The sequence below is a fragment of the Anas acuta genome, chromosome 10 (assembly GCF_963932015.1).
Source record: "Anas acuta chromosome 10, bAnaAcu1.1, whole genome shotgun sequence".
NCBI classification, from domain to species: domain Eukaryota; kingdom Metazoa; phylum Chordata; class Aves; order Anseriformes; family Anatidae; genus Anas; species Anas acuta.
Genome location: NC_088988.1, coordinates 14,547,784 through 14,564,821, shown reverse-complemented (window position 1 = coordinate 14,564,821; position 17,038 = coordinate 14,547,784). Strand labels below are relative to the sequence as shown.

General features: G+C 40.2%; 1 protein-coding gene across 1 annotated transcript in view; it reads left to right on the top strand.

Annotated features, from left to right (window-relative positions):
* MMP2 (matrix metallopeptidase 2) overlaps positions 1-17,038 on the top strand; it is a 35,214-nt gene that overhangs the window by 17,025 nt on the left and 1,151 nt on the right. The window contains exons 6-12 of the mRNA XM_068693326.1: positions 189-362; positions 2,468-2,641; positions 3,677-3,832; positions 5,269-5,422; positions 10,019-10,155; positions 12,094-12,253; positions 15,921-16,030. Coding sequence (XP_068549427.1) covers positions 189-362; positions 2,468-2,641; positions 3,677-3,832; positions 5,269-5,422; positions 10,019-10,155; positions 12,094-12,253; positions 15,921-16,030 — 1,065 coding nt within the window. The remainder of the gene's footprint in view (positions 1-188; positions 363-2,467; positions 2,642-3,676; positions 3,833-5,268; positions 5,423-10,018; positions 10,156-12,093; positions 12,254-15,920; positions 16,031-17,038) is intronic.

Below are 17,038 nucleotides of genomic sequence, written 5' to 3'. Positions count from 1 at the left end.
ACAGCCCCTGTCTTCTTCTCAAAGCATTTCCTTTTTGGTGTAAAATAGAGGTTTTAAGTGCACAGCCCTGCACACAACACACAACTAATCACTGTCAAGACCTTCACACGTCAACACTGGCACATTATGATTCCTTGTGGATATTGAGCATTGGGTACTGACATCTCCACCTTTTGGTTTCCCAACAGCACTTTTTACGATGGGTGGCAACGGCGATGGGCAGCCGTGCAAATTTCCCTTTAAATTTCAAGGCCAGTCCTATGACCAGTGTACAACAGAAGGCAGGACAGATGGATACCGATGGTGTGGAACCACTGAAGACTACGACAGAGATAAGAAATATGGATTCTGTCCAGAGACTGGTAAGGGGAACGTTGTTTGTGGAACAGTCTCATTTGTCATTGGTTTAAGTAATGAAAATTGAAGGTTTTTGTTGTTGTTTTGTTTTACACATACACCAGAGCATGTAAAGGTCAATGAGTAAAGCAGTTTCCCCATTGGTGGCCAAGGAAGCAACTAAGACAAGCAATCTATTTAAAGGATACTGCATGTAGCATACAGCACTACACCAGACTTACAAGGGACACACGGAAGTCCTGGAACCATAGGAATGTTCATTGAGTAGACTACAATTTGTTAATGGCCCTGGAAGAGAAGTCTCATGTGACAGAATAAACCATGACTGATATTTTAGCTTATACCTGTCAATAAGTAACACTTAACATTTACATTGGAAAAAAAGGTAATCCTGTTTAGTATGGTAAGCTCCAGCTAATAGATCTTCTGAGCAGTTCAGGAGAACTAAGGGAAATGGTTTACCCAGGAAAATAAACATCTGCTTTCTTCACAGTTTTTGATATTTTGAAACTTGAATTTTACTACGTGGAAAAACAAAAATAATTTATAGCTTGGCAGGTGTTCAGTTTAGGATATAGGCTATAGCCATAGCTATTTAGCTGCTGCAGTTCTAAAATCCCAGCCTTTTACCAGAGGCAAGGTGCAGCTACGATCATACATGACAGACCATAAACTTCAGCCCACCGCTGGCACAAAGGCCAGCTGAGAGCACACAGATGCACCCTGTACTTCAAGGACTCGATGATCTTGAGGTCTCTTCCAACCTAGAAAATTCTGTGTGATTCTGTGATTCTGTGAAAACAGCCTAGCAGTTTCAGCTGTGGATTTGTATCAGTGTTTGGTTTCTTATTAGTTCTGACATCCAGGTTTAACCCTTTAATTTTACCTTACAGATGATTTAAAAAAATAGAAATATATAAAGGATCAAACTCAATATAACTTGCTACATAGTTAGGAAGGTAGAAATCTAAAGCATGGTCCAACAAGCAGAAGAACCAATGTATCTGGAATCAATGCATCAAAACTCCTAGATAATAGAGTCTCTGTTACTGGAACAACAAAATGGTTTAAGTTGTTCCCCCCTCCTCCCCCCCCCCCCCCCGGTATAAACTGTTATTGGCAGCTGTGCTCATTATTTCCTGGCTTATTAATTAATAATGATCAATAAATAATAATAATCAGGGAGACAACCAGCTTTACCTTTGTGCTGCTCTTCTGTACCTTCTAAGAAGACAGACTATAATTTGAAAGGAATTGTAATTCCGAACAAAGTACTTCCTAGGTAGTATTCCTATTTAATTAACTCAATTAAATGAATTTCATATTTCTGACATATTTTTTGTGATACCTACTTGAACATGTAATTTTTTATTTAGTTTCATGCTCTTCCCTCTAGAAAATATTTGTATGTGCACATAGGCAAGTGCTTTTTCCTATGTATTACTGCTATATACTGTACAGCTGAGAAAGCAGTTGCGGGAAAGTTTTGCAAGTTTTTGCATTAGTATTGTCAAAAGAAAAAAAAGCCACCCTATTTTATAACTATTCTGTGAGAGAATGTTTGAATGTTGTCTCACTATTCTGTGAGAGAATGTCATCAATTATTAGGAATTGATGACATTTTGACTACTCTTCAGGACACTTTTTTCCTTGAAAGCTTGTACTTCAGTGGGACAACTACCAACCAGTTCATACTCAGTAGTCCTTTAACATTCCTAACACTAAACCTAGCTGAGACACTTTAAAGCATTGTGAGGAAAGGCATTATCAAAGTGACCCCACAGAAGTACTCACTGTGCAATCCCCTTCCACAGAACACCTAACTAACTGCTTGTGGATATTAAACACTAACTGCTTCTTTCTCTAAGTTGTGCACCTGCATCCAGGGCTTGTTCTCTTTGCCACCAAAACTAAAGGCAAGTTCATTGCAGTGGCCTCTTTCCTGTGTCAGAGGATTTTGTTCTTCACTATTAGTTTTAATCATACTCTTTAGTTAAGAGGATTGCAGATTTTCTCTCTCTTTTTCACATGTAGCTTAGGAGAAGATGCATCAGCTTAATCCTACAAAAGGGATTCCCTTCTCAATGTGTTTTCCGATCATTTTCCACAGCCATGTCAACAGTCGGTGGAAATTCAGAGGGAGCCCCTTGCGTGTTCCCCTTCATCTTCCTTGGGAACAAGTACGACTCCTGTACCAGCGCAGGTCGCAATGACGGCAAGCTGTGGTGTGCTTCCACCAGCAGCTACGACGACGACCGCAAGTGGGGCTTCTGTCCGGACCAAGGTAACTCCGCTTCTCAGAGTCATGCAATGGGAACAGCACAAGGAGCACAAGGACGGGGAGAAAAACCTTAATAAGTCATTCCAGGGCTCATCTGCCTGAAACATTAAGTTTCTCTAAAACTGCAATGGAAGTGTATTTTCAAAATATAAAAACCATTCCCCCCCCCTTTTTTTTTTTAATTTGAAAAAGTGTTTCTTCCATGACCAATTTTTCCCTCCAAATCCAAACTCCCAAGGACTACAGTACTTCCCTAGTTATGCAAGAACAGACAAACTAGGAACGAATGCTAAATGTAAACAATGAACACTTGTGACAGATATTGCTAAAGATGAAGAACAATGTTTAAAAAAGAGAAAAAAAGGAGGGAGCTTTATGTTATGTCTGTATGGTGAATATCAGTATTTAAAGTTATTTTCATTAATATTAGCCTTTATTTGTAACATGGATAAAATTAAATAAAGCAAAAGGCATTTTACACATCTACAAACAAGTGCTAGGTTCAGGCTTCTGAATATTTTCCCTTCTCTTTTAGGAGGAAAATAAATGCCATATTTCAGAGACTGTTTGGACATAACTGATTAAAAGCCATCCTACGATAAAAGATTTTTTTTTAACTTAGTATTTGGTACAACAGCACTGATTCAGGCTTTGTTCAGAGACAGAGGTACACAGACCTGTTAAACATTTCAGTACCATTTCAGGACAGAAAAAGATTTGAGATCTAGATTGCAAGTTTAATTCTTCTGTGCTTAAAGAAAAATCTATGATTTGATACACTTCCTTTTTTCACAAAAGTACTAAGACAAAGTCATAAGTGAGGCTGTAGCAAACATCAGCTACAGCAGAGGTTGTAGACTCTCTCCACTGGAATATTTCTGGGTGTATCTATGACATACATAATTAGAGACTGTAATTACTAATTACCGTGTTTATGATTAGGAGATTTTCCTGGATAGCAAGGAAAATAAGACCATGACTAACCTGTGCGGTACATTTTTGACACAAAGCAGCTGATATTAACTCTGTGTTACTCAGGATACAGCCTCTTCTTGGTCGCTGCACACGAATTTGGCCATGCTATGGGACTGGAGCACTCCGAGGACCCGGGAGCTCTCATGGCCCCTATCTACACCTACACCAAGAACTTCCGACTGTCTCAGGACGACATTAAGGGGATCCAGGAGCTATACGGTAAGGCCTTCCTCAGCAGCAGATTCAGCAGAAGAGCACACAGCACAGGCTGAATTTGGGACTCAGAACTTGCAGGGGATTTCATACTGCCCAGTATCATGAACGCCACAGACATCCTTTGTTTCACACTATTAGCAGGGCTCCCACTCCAAGCAAGTATCACAGTTTAAGGATAATGAGTCACCAAATTTAGTGAACTATCCCCAGAGCTCCCCTGATAAATTCCTAACTTGTAGATTCCAGTTCCTCTTGCCTCTACTAGCACAACGAAATGTTATGGTTTTCTCTAGCCTGAAATACCCAATGGGGTGTTTTTGTCTACATCACCCTGAGCTTCCCAGACTGCAACTGTCTGTAAGAGGGGAAGAGGTTTGCGTCCTCTCCCAGCTGGAAAAGAGATCCCATTGACTTCCCACATTCAGGTTGTACAGGCAGGATAACGTTTGCAGATAATGTGTGGAAGGTGATAGCTGTATGTAAACATATTTGGCAAGCTCCTGGAGAAGAAAGTGTTTTTATGCTGGTACATCTTTAAAATTCATTACTTTCTCCACAGACACACTTATATAAATGGAAGGGACTTTAATCATAATAATTCCTTTGCATTTTACTATCTTCCACATTCTGAAGGCAAAAATATACTACAGTCAATTAAGCAGCCTAGGAAAATCCATACCATTTCTCTTTCTGTACTTTTCCCTTTTCTACTGAGATATCTTCCTAATTGTGACTACATCCTACAGTATTTAAGACTTTAAAAATGATAAGAATACACCAAAATGATTACCGCAAGAGACCTTTTTATCAAAAATCTGATATAAATCTTTTTTTTTTTTCCTCTTGTTCTTGGGTGCTTTAATTAAGAGTGGGAATTGAGACATGGGCAGGGTTAAGTGAATTTCCTAAGCTTGCACAGCATATCACTGAGAGAGTTCAGAATTTAACCCAATTTTCTCAAGTCACACCTCAAAAAACAAGACAAAACTGTCTTTCATGCTTCTTTGTACCTGAAATAACCCTTACACAAATGGCTTTCTATATAATACAACTTTTTGGGGAAAAAAACTTGGCTTTTTTCCATTCCTATCACCTTAAACCCACTACATGCACATTGTGTTTAGTGAAGTAAAGTAGCCTGATGTCTAAGAAACAGCCAAAAAGTAGAACAAAATAAAATAAACCTGATGGCAAAGAGCATGTTCTAAAGAACACATTTTGATTAGTGATAAAGACACAGAGGCCACATACAAATTGTTCCAAATTCATCTTCATAACTTGCAACCACCCTTCTTTATTAGAATTTTTAATACTGAAGTTGTTTCCCCCTTTGAGCACCACCTCAGAATCATTCCCCTTCTATAAATTTTGTGAGTTCACGTGTTACCCACCCGGTGCTGCCTTTCAGTGTAGCAGGCTCTCTCTGTTCACCATTACAGAAGTATCCACCGATGTCGAACCAGGGCCAGGCCCAGGCCCAGGCCCAGGCCCACGTCCTACCCTTGGACCTGTCACACCAGAGCTGTGCAAGCACGACATCGTGTTTGATGGAGTCGCACAAATTAGAGGAGAAACATTTTTCTTCAAAGACAGGTAAGTGAGATATGTTGTTTACTGATGGGCCTCAAGCAGAGGAATCTGTCAAACCTATTTGGCCAAATCTAGAAAGTTAGCATCGGGCACAACCTCTGCCTTTTCTTCTGTGTGCTCAGGGATAGCAATGTGTCATAATCAGCTCCTATGGGAAAGAAATGGCAAATTGTGATCGTTTGATTTCTGGCTTCTGCCTACACTGGGATTGCTCATGCCAAGATGCTATGACAGCGACTGGGTAGTAGTTATAGCCAAGATCAGAACAAAATGCCAGTAGCCTCACAAAAAGAGCCTGATCTCATGGTATCCTCAACCCAATTTAATTATTAGAGAGCCAAAATTAACCTTGGTGCCACACTCTGCTGCTTTCTGTGGAATCACACAAGGGTTGCAACCAGCTCAAAAGGGTCAAGTAGCTGGGAAAAGCATCCAAACTTCTAAACACTTATGCAAACCACATCTGACCCCTCCCTCCCCCCAGATCCTTAGGGATTTATGCATCTGTAATATTAATCACAAAATTAGCAATGGAAGAGATGCATTAGTCAGTCTATTGCCTGCCAAACAAGGATTCACTCCCTATAAAATATTTCCGGATGCTGACTGTAGCAAGAACTGCAAGGACTGTTAACTCGGCACTGGAAACCCCATTACTTCTGGTGAAGTAGAGCTCTGGAGGCACGATCCTTCCTGATTTCATTCCATATAGTCTGCAATCTGGAGGAAAGTTTCAAATCTGACTGCAGGAAAACTTCTAATCTGAACTTCCAAAAACACACCCCAAAAGAAGCACACCACCCAGGGCTAGTGGCAATGACCCCTAATGCCTCCCCCACCAGAGACTGTTTTAGCAAAACTTCAGTGTAGGCATTACGATGGCCTGGCGTGAAGAGGGCCTGGCCTTTTCCTGTGTTCCTAAAGACACAATTATGGACATCTGTCAGCAAATCTTGTCCTTGAAACATTTAATACAGGCCAAGTCCAAAAATCATTAACAACAGCATTCTGTAACTCACGGCTGCTGTAACAACACATCAGAGATGCTGATGATTAGGATAGGGAGCAGGAAGGAGGGCAAAGGCCACAAAGCAGAAGACACAAGAGGCTTTTCTTGTGCAAGAGCAGAGGTGTTCCTGAGAGGACAAGGTGGCTGCACAGCTGCAGCTCCTTTGCCAGGGCCCTGTTATTGCCCAGCTGCTCAGCACTGAACAGCTTCTCCTAAAGACTATGAGACTTGGCAGCAGCATGCCCGAGAGACACGAAAGCTCTTTCTTCCCTGCCATAAATCAATGCCCAGTTTTAAATCATTTACCCTCAGCTGCTCTGAACATTCTCCCAAAGCAACTGAAGATCTGGGCCCACGTTATGTTCAATGCATGTGCCCATATCAAACATCTCCTAGCATATACAAGCATCTGAAGCTGATGGACATATTAAAACTCACTTTTTCATTGCTCCTAGACAGATTGTTTTGGATTTGAGGGTTTACAATCTGTACTGCATTCTTGGTGTTTCAGCAATGCAGAAACCGGGATTCAGTTCTTCTAACTGGGAATTGTTAACGTAACCATTTCTATTACAACCACTATGTGCTAAAAGGATTCATTCAACACGTCCATGGGGACACCTGGGAAACCTTCTGTGCTATTCCTCTGGGCCCCATCAGCAGCAGGCCCAGATTCCTTACAACCCAGTGATCCTGGATCACTAGTAATGACTAGCAATAGCCCTCTCTTGGCCCAGAAAGGGCCCCACTGTACCAGCAGATCAGCCCCGCAGGAAACCAGTGCTGGGCCCCTCCAGTAAGCAGTGCAGAGCTGGCCCCACCACCCTGGCTTACCAAGTTTGCCAAAAACAGTGCAAAAACATCTGCTAGCATAGTCAGAGAGCTAAATTATTTACCTTATCTCAGTGCTTTCAAAAAGAAAAACACATTCTTATAACAATAAAAAAGCCTTGCAAGTTCCACAGTATTCACAGCATCCTGATGTCCTTTTGCTCACTCGTGGGCCTTGATTTTCAGCCAGATCCCCACCTTGCTTCTGCTTTGATAAAGTGGTAACCACGTACAGCTTGATTCAGCAAGGAACCATTTGAAATCTGTCCCTAAATCAGCAGAGCAATTCGGTGTTCCTTGTAATCTGAACAAAATAGAGGTATTTCACATTCAGCTGGTCGAAGAACTACACAAATACTAAACCAATCTGTTCAAATTGGCTCATTCTCTACCCAACGTTCAGCAAAAGCAGACAATTGTTTAATTGTTTTCCTCTGGAACGGGTTTGCCTGTCAGTCTTGCGGCATTCAAAATACCAGGCAAGCAACATTATGACTCACTTTTGGAATCCAAAAAGCAAAATGTCTGTCATGTCGTGTGACTTCTATGATTCACTGAAATGACCCCAGCACCCAACTGTCACATTGCACAGCCATAAGGAGCAAGTAGCAAAAAGGAGGTCGGATGAGATGAATTATTTTTAAAAAATTGTTTTTGTCTTCCCCTCAAACCACATCTCAAACCAAAGAAATCAAAGGGAATACACACCCAACAGTTGAGCCTTTCCACCGGGCACAGGATTCTCCAAGCAACCAGTGTCTAAATACGACCAACTGATTTGGTCCCTTTACATAACTGCACATAATCATAATAAGTAATAATAATTATGTTACAATATAAAATTAAAAGTATGAATTTGTCTACAAACCTAATATTAAAATATAACCTGAATGACTTCAAACATTTTAACGTTTTCAAAGTGAAATGAGAAAGCAAAATTAATTTCACCATTTCCTCAGTGACATGAGTAGAAATAAAGATACCTCTTACCCAGTTCAGAAACAAAAGAAAATTCAACTTTGACAAAGCTTCCCTCCCCACAGAAAACCTCACTATTTTAACAAGTTCCTTGAAATGTGGGCTTTATTAAAAATACCCTGTGTTCAAGTCTCCATTGACTCCAGAAAGTTTTGAATTCATGCAGATAGCAATTATTAGTGCTGACTCAGCCATGAATAAGGTCCAAACTTGACTGAGAATCCTGTAGCCTGGCTTTTCACAGGAGCTTTTTTTTTCCTTCTTCCTTTAAGGAGCTACTTTTAGGAAAGAAGTGTTGTGAAAATTTGTTACACAGATTTCTATTTCATATATTGGATCTGCTTTTCTGTCTAAGATGAGATGTACAAAATATGTTTTATCATTACCTTTTACAGTGTTTCATGTATGCCGAAAAACTGTCACAAATAAGAGCAATTAGCAAACTGCTCTATTCTTTGTCTCTTTTTTAAATGAAAATCATAGGATATGCTCAGATTTTTTTACATGTTAAAAAATAGATTTGTGCATGCAAAATGAGAATAAGTTTATCTACTATCTTAATTATTAGTACCATATGTCAGGTTAAATTAATATGTATTTTTTAATTAAGAGAAAAAAAGATGCACTTTGCCAGTTGCACTCTTCTTCATATCAAACGCTACAGATTATCATAATTCAGTATGCAGCAGCTCATTATACTTGCAAATGCATTTCAAAATGTTTTATTTGTCCTAGCTAATGTTGTTTGTTTCAAGTCAAATTTCTGTTGATAAAAACACAGCAATTTATTGAATGAATTTAGGACTGATGCTCCAACTTTTAGGCAAAAGCAAAATTCAATTTCAGCTCCTGGTTTCTCAAGCATTTGCTTATTCTAGGTAGGAATGAGTAATGACTACTTGCAGTCTGCAAAAAATAAGGTGCCAGTAGCATCTTGATCTTCAACAACATAATAATGGTGAGAGCTGTTTGACCTTTTAATTTAATAGCTCGAGCTTGGTGGTATCACCGTACTTAGTGGTATCACTAACCTGCTGAGTTTCATTTATGACAACAGCAAAACTTTTGTTCTTCTGAGGGAAAAAAGTTGTTTGTTCTATGAAGAAACTGCAGAGCTATTTTTAATACCAAAAGCCCTCAGTACAAAGCTCTGCCACTTAAAGATAATTACAGCTTTTTAGAGCTTAAATCAAATGATGATCCTACTTATCCATAAAGTAGCCAATAAATCACCCTTTGCATTTCTCTAATGAACATTTTTAGAGCTGGCAGTTCCTTTTACAGCCCAGCTCACTTCCAAGCAGTTTGATATACAGTTATTAAATCTGAACTTTCAGTCACTACAACAGCCATTGCAAGAGCAATTCATGGAATACAGATCTCTGCTTTTGTCCAACACTCATCCATCTGCTCCATACACAACAGTGGGAGAGCTTTAATAGTTTAAATGCCCTGTAAATGAGTTTATTTGTATAATCAAAGCACAGACTGCATTTTGCTCTGATGCAAAAAGCAATGCGAACTCCAAAGCAATCAGCGTAAGCAATTTCATCCGCAGTCCAGCATGCAACTCATCATGCAACGTTTCAGCAACACACATCTAAGTGAATGGTTTGGCTTTCTAGTTGCTGTAGGAAAACAGTTTTAAGTGTGTGTTGCTGCTGATGTGGGCGCGCACACATGCATGCACGCGCACCCAGCCTTTGCCAGGAATGATGAGAAACAGATGTGCTGCTGAATTAGTTCATTGTAAATCTCGTACAATTTTGTGTTCTGCTCAGATTCATGTGGAGGACTGTAAACCCTCGAGGAAAACCCACGGGTCCTCTTCTTGTTGCTACATTCTGGCCTGATCTGCCAGAGAAAATTGATGCTGTCTACGAGGCCCCTCAGGACGAGAAGGCTGTATTTTTTTCAGGTACTGGTTTTTAGCTTTAAAATGCAAGTAGTCATTTGCATAAGTGTTGTGTTCGGCTTGGTTTCCTCTGACTTGTAACCAGGCCAGGGCATGGCCTGCCTGGGAGCCAGTACAGCCGCTGGTAGGGGTGGCAGATCCCAAACGCCCCGTGGCAGCAAAGACCGGGTCTAGAGGCTCTGACCAGCATTCAGTCCCATCACAGCCACAGCACAGGGGAGCCACAGGCCCCTGGAAGGATACATTCACCAACAAGCAGAACTAAACAGGGATTAGGACTTCAAACACAAAGCAACCCAACAGCAACAGTGGGAGCTCTGTTTCACCCTGTGTTTCTTCCTTTTCTTCTCATTTTAAGCTATTGTCTGTCGGGGTTGCTTGAGAAGACTGCATCCTTTTTTCCCATGCCTTCCCCAGCCTTCTCCTCCTTTGCCAGAGGCTGACTTCTGCTCTGGCTCCCCAGGACTGCCTCCGTGGCTCACCAGCAAGGACAGAGGCAGTCATGCCTGCCACCTCCGAGGCAGGGGAGGAGCAGGGGAAGGGCTGCCCTGGCCACCCTAAAGCACACACATGGTTCAGCTGTGCTGGCCGAGTTAGCAGGGCTGGGAGGCTGCTTTCAACATGACAGACTGAGCCAGCAAAAACTGGGCTGCAGTGTCTCCTAAAAACATGACTAAACATCTCCAGTCATGTAAAAACCACATGGCTGATGCTGCTGTACGTTTTCTGTACAGGATGGAGAAGAGTAACGATAATCTGTTCCACATGGCTCAAAGGCTATTTGCTTTAGTTTACATCGGGAAAAGAAACACTTTAAAATGTTTTATTTCAGCCAAGTCAAAACACTTTCAATATTGCATATACTATACATAACCCTATTACATCTGCATCTCTCTCCCCCTCTCTCACCTATGTCAGCCCCCTTGTTATGTTTTCCAGAAAAATGTAACTAACCTGCTTTAAGTAAATAAGAACTATCAAGCCATCAAAGATTGGTTTGAAACTCACCTGAAACCCATCTGCCTGAAAATACTTGCTGGCAAGTATTGAATGCTGAATGCTGAAAGGGCAATTTTAACCCCTCTCCTTACCCCCCCCCCCCCCTTTTTTTTTTTTTTTTTAGTATTTCTCCAATCCTGCCCTTTACACCTGTCTCATTAAATATTTGACTTTCCTTCCCACTAACTGTATCACAGGATCCAAGAGACATCCCTTCATGAACAAATCTTTCCATGGTGTTAAGTGAATCCAGTTGTGGTGTTTACTAAGGAAATTACAATTCCACATAAAGAATGCAAAATTAGACTATCTTCCACCAGTACATATTTGGAGAGACATTAGAAAATATCATATGACAAAAGACAACAGAAGTAGGAACTCTGGGCAAAAAAATTCCTGGTAATTGCTCAATAAAATCACTGAATAAAACAAGACAAGGAGACAAATGGCTAAAAAAAAAAAAAAAACCAAGAGTAGTGAGTTTCTGCATTTAACCTCCAGGTGCCCATGTCCAGTTTCAGCCCATCTTCACCATACAAAAAGTTACCAATATTAACAATTTAGTTTTACAATATGCCAACTGTTGTGTTGTGGTTTTGTTTTGTTTTTAAAAAAACACCCCCCTTTTAAAAAAAAAAAAAAGTAAACAGCTGTACTTTAGAAAGACTTTCCCTAAGAGTTGAGAAAAATGAGACAGACAAGAAGAAAGAGGAGGCAAAAGCACACTGAGGTGATATTTTACAAAGATCAAGCAACAATTAAGAGGCAAAAGCAGGAACTGTGATCACAGTACAAGTGCACTCTAGTGTTTCACAGATGGAAAAATATTAGAGAGTCTAGCATTACAATTAGTACAACAAAAATTCCCATGTCACAGCACAAAAGAAGAAATATTCATCTGTATTTGATTAATAATTAGAGTTTGTTTCTTACTTTTCTTAGGAAATGAGTACTGGGTTTATACAGCCAGCAACTTGGACAGGGGCTATCCAAAGAAACTCACCAGCCTGGGACTACCGCCTGATGTGCAACGCGTCGATGCAGCTTTTAACTGGGGCAGAAACAAGAAGACGTATATTTTTGCTGGAGACAGATACTGGAAGTAAGAGGCATAGAAGTGGTGGTGGTGGGACGTTGTTAGCCAAGCTTGGATCTCTAGGGCTGAATGCACACTCACATGCAGGAGGAAGGAGTCAGACTCGGGGGTTTCATCCTCCGGGGGAAAAAAAAAAGAGGGCTGCTGAGACAGCACTGACAGTGGTGGTGGGCGAGGATGCTGAGGCAGGGATATGGTTGGAGAGCACTCCAATACAACAGTGGGAATCTAGTGTGTATTTGAGCTAACAGCTTGCTAGGGAAGAGGAGATCTGGTGTCTCTGCCAGGCTGCTCACCACTAACAACCCATCCCTTGAACCCTGCATCCCAGCAACCGTCCCACATCAGCCCCAGGCTCTTACAAGGGGCAAGTTGGTCCTATCACCAGTGCACAACTAGGAGAAAGCTCTGAAGGGACTTCAAAAAAAAAATGCTGATCATCAGTCACCATCAGTCACTTGAAAGCAGATTGCCTTTAAAATTCTTTCACTAAGCCATCAGGTCTGAAGGCGCTGTATGCAAAAGAAACAGCGACCTGTGGCTAGCGAAGCTCACTGGAGATGTGGGGGTGACTGTAATCCTCTCGGCAGCTGATGTACCAGTCACTCACTATGAGCTTTACTCATAGAGTTGGCGCTGAGGAGATCTGAACAAACTGCAAGAAGTCTGTTAGTACTGCAGGAAAGAAATCACAGCTTCAATGCATTTTGACAGTCTCAGCAATCCTTTTCATGTTTTCAGTGCATGATCAGGGAAGATTTGTTGCAAAGAAGTCCACAAATACCTGTAAATGTGTATTTGCACTAGGGTTCCCATTCAAAAGACTGTTTGAGAAGCAAAATATGACACAACATAAGCAACTAAACTCACACCTTTTTATAAAAACAATCATTGCCATGGGGCTGAGACACCCTAACCAATATAGAATCTCTCTTAGTATAATCAACACCCAATAGTTCCACCCGAGTCTTTATGTTTCAGATAGGCAAAGCATAAAAAAGGAAGACGCACGGACTTGACTAAGGTTATACAGCAACCTGTGCCAGAGCTGGGCACCGAGCTGTATTTCTACATAAATTTCAAGATATCTAAACTGCAATCAAGGTGCAAGTGACCTGCTACAAGAACACACTCTGTCCAAGAAAGGTATCAGTCTCAGAGATGAAGAAGGAATGTCTTGAAAATACCCCAAGACTACTGCAGTGTTAGAAATAAATATCCTGCATTGCACCTGATGAATAGTGTACTAAGCTTATTTAATGGAATTTTACCGTCTTAGCTGGCAGGAAGACTTGGCACAAAAGATGGTCTTACAAAGCAGACGTGCCTTGGTGCTTTGATAACTGGGTGAATTACCTCTGTGCTGCCTAGCAGAATAGTGCAAGACCAGAACAGAGACGCTAACTCCTGCTTTTACCATCCGAGGTCTCTTCCAGGGACAGGGCTGTACTCCAGGAATGCTACCATTAAGCAACAGGCTGAAAATTGAACCACCCATTAACTGACAATTTAGAGGAAAGCTAAAAAGTAGAAACAGCAAGAGAAATCTAAAAGATTCTACAAGCTATAAGGGGCCCTTCTGAGAGATGATCTATATAAAATATCAAAGGAAGTATCAGTAAAATTGAGTCCACTTTATATGAACATTAATTTCATGTTATTATCAAGTTGGATGAGTGTCTTTTTTATATCCTAATGGCTGTGGAGTCCTGTAAGTAAATAAAATACCCTTTTACAAGTGCCACTTAATCATAACTTTCTTTCAATTACTTTGAAGACTCTACTCTCCTCTATAATTTAAAGGAAAAAAAGAACTTAAAAGCTAAAGAACATTATTCATCTTCTAATGTCACAGAGACCATCTTGTTAAATTATTTCAAGTAGTTTTAATACAGCCATTTGCAATACTTCTGATTTCTATCAGAGCCTACAGACTATGAGGTAGCAAAACTGCCGGGCTCCTTTGTACCAACCATTGTTGTGATTAACTGCACTCCAGGGCCTCCACGTAATTCACCACTCTAATCTCAGACCATACTCCTATGCATTCCAGAATGCATAATTTATTGTTAAAAAATCAAAAGAAGCTTAAGTAATTTCTATATGTTAAAGATAAAAGCAAGCTGTTGACAAATATTTGAGAAAAAAAATGCATCAGATGCAGTAACATTTAAGAATGTGCTTGTTTCATTTTATACAAGGACTTTGCCACATAGAATCAAAATTGTTTCACACCATAATCCTTTCTTTGCTATTATCACACTTGCTTTTAATGGATTTTTGGAAGCCTCCTCCTCTCCCTTCATCCAGCCCTGAGCTATTTTAGCGTTATTGTAACAAGATTGTTGAACAAAGAGAAGTTATGTGAAGGAGAAGCGGAGCTGGCTCAGATTCCACAGCTCAAATTTTAAAGCTGCATTAGAAGACACTAAGATTTTCTTTAAATATCCAAAGAAAATATAGGAAGTAATTTAAATTAATTATATAAATTGATTTTAACCAACCTACTGCTCAGTTGTACTCGTGTATCTTTGGATAAAATCCAAGTAGTTTCATAGTGCAGTAAGGGAGAAGGGACCCAAGGTACCTACAGATGTGAGAAGCAGAACACACGACCATAACACTTCCCTCCTGCCAGCGCTGGTCCCAGAAGAGCTGTCTGAAGCCTGCCCTTTTTGAAGAGGAGGTGGTGGAGGGACTGAGGTCTCATGCACTGGAAGCCTGCTTCAAAGCATGTCCTGTGTCACTGCTCCTCAGGACATCTCCCCTGCTCCAGCCCAGCACTGACGGCAATCTATATGCCAGGAAAAAGGGGAAACCAGGCTGCTGTCTTGCTGCTTTCCTCTGAGCAATTAAGGACCTTGCATCTCTGGGACATTTATTCCCTGTGTATGGAAATGGAGATTCTGGATTACCTGGGGGTGTGCAGAAATGACTCCACACCGATCCTACCTTCACCTTGTACAGTGGGAAACAGTCAATGAAACAACTGATCGTCTGCCAACGTGGATGCATGCAGGTCCACTCACTTTTGAAGGACACTGAAATCTAAACCCTAATTTCTCGGAGTTGTGTGGATTAGCATCAGATGATGTTTTCTCTTCAAAGCAGTGCACCGAAACCATCGTGTTTTTCAAATAAATGCACCCATTTTAACATGGCATTTGCCTCTTGAACATCACAAAGAGAAAAAGGACTGTGAGAAAACAATAGGGTTTTTTAACAAAAAGTTAAGGGAAGAATTAGGGTGGAATTTGTAATTTAATAGTAATCCATCAGTTACATGGACTACAAGCTTAATTTATTAACAAGTGTGTTGGTTTTTTTTAATATATTAATTTCTCATTAAAATCTGATATCTCCATATGTCGGTTGCTGCCTGAAAACAGTCACCTTTCCTAAAATTATCTTTGGAATTTTAAAGCTCTATTTCTGGAAAAAAAAATTGCTTAGCAAAATTTCAATGTAGCACGAATTACAGTTCCAGAAGGAAGGATTTCACAGGGTTTTAAAGGAATTAGGAATAATAATAATTCAATGTAAACAATGTTACAGTCTTGGTTATCTTTTCTGTTTGATTGTTTTATACAATCACATGAGGACTCCCTGAAAAATTATGCTAAATTTCTACATTAAATACAGATATGTAACGCAGAGATACAATTTGCTTTAGGTACAATGAAGAAAAGAAAAAAATGGAACTTGCATCCCCTAAATTCATTGCGGATTCCTGGAATGGAGTTCCAGATAACCTAGATGCTGTCCTGGGTCTCGGTGACAGTGGTAAGCTATAATCTGATCTAAATCTCTAACAAGGTCTCTTATTTGTCTCCTGTGACACTTACTGGATACTTCAATTCCTTGTGGTCCATAAAAGCCACTGCTGCTCACATCTGCAAACTACTAGATCACACTAACTTTCTGGGCTCTCTCTTTTTCCATTGAACATCAGTTGACAAATACCCTATTAATCACAGCTCAAAATACTTTAGATGAAACTTTTACAGAACAGAACCTCTCCTGAAATACTTTTATACAAACAAATAATAATAGTTTTGCTAACAGCCTTTTTCACAAAGCTCATTGAATTTCAACCTGCTACTCTTCTTTATCGTTTACTTCCTTGATGCTGAACACTTCGCAAAAACTTAACAGGGCAAAAATCAGCGTTCAGTTGGATTTTTCTCCTTTTCTTCCTTGCTATTTTCTTGAAAATAGCAAAGGCAATAATAAGGCTATGCATGGCTTGTCAAAGCATCTTGAAGCATCTTAGTACTTTCCATTGCTTTGTTGTACTGGCCTGGAAGCCCACTACACAACCGTCAGGCTGTTATGTAAATGGAGAAGAGCTACCGATGACACAGTCACTTTGATCTCCAGACATCACACTGTTCTGTAGGCTGCTCAGGATCAGCACCATTTCAGCATCCTTCTGCTCTAGCATAGCAGGAAGTAGAGTCTGATGTTCACCTTGATCACAAACGGATCGTGTTTTGCTCTTTTTTTTTTAAATAATAATAATTAAAAAAAAAAAAAAAAAAAGAAAAAACTAGCAACTTCAGCTGAGGGCCTGGCCCATGGCATGGCCTCATATTTTGCACGGGTATGTGTAGAAGTTTGGAAACATCACTAATATTATGAGTCCCAACTTGATTACAGTTTCAACAGCAATTTTACAAGCAAATATTTCTGCCCAGAAAATTCTGGCTCACAAAATGGTAAAGTGACTTCAGGTTCTATTTAGGACAAGACCTTTGTTCTCCAGAATGGGAATTTCTATTTATTTTTTAA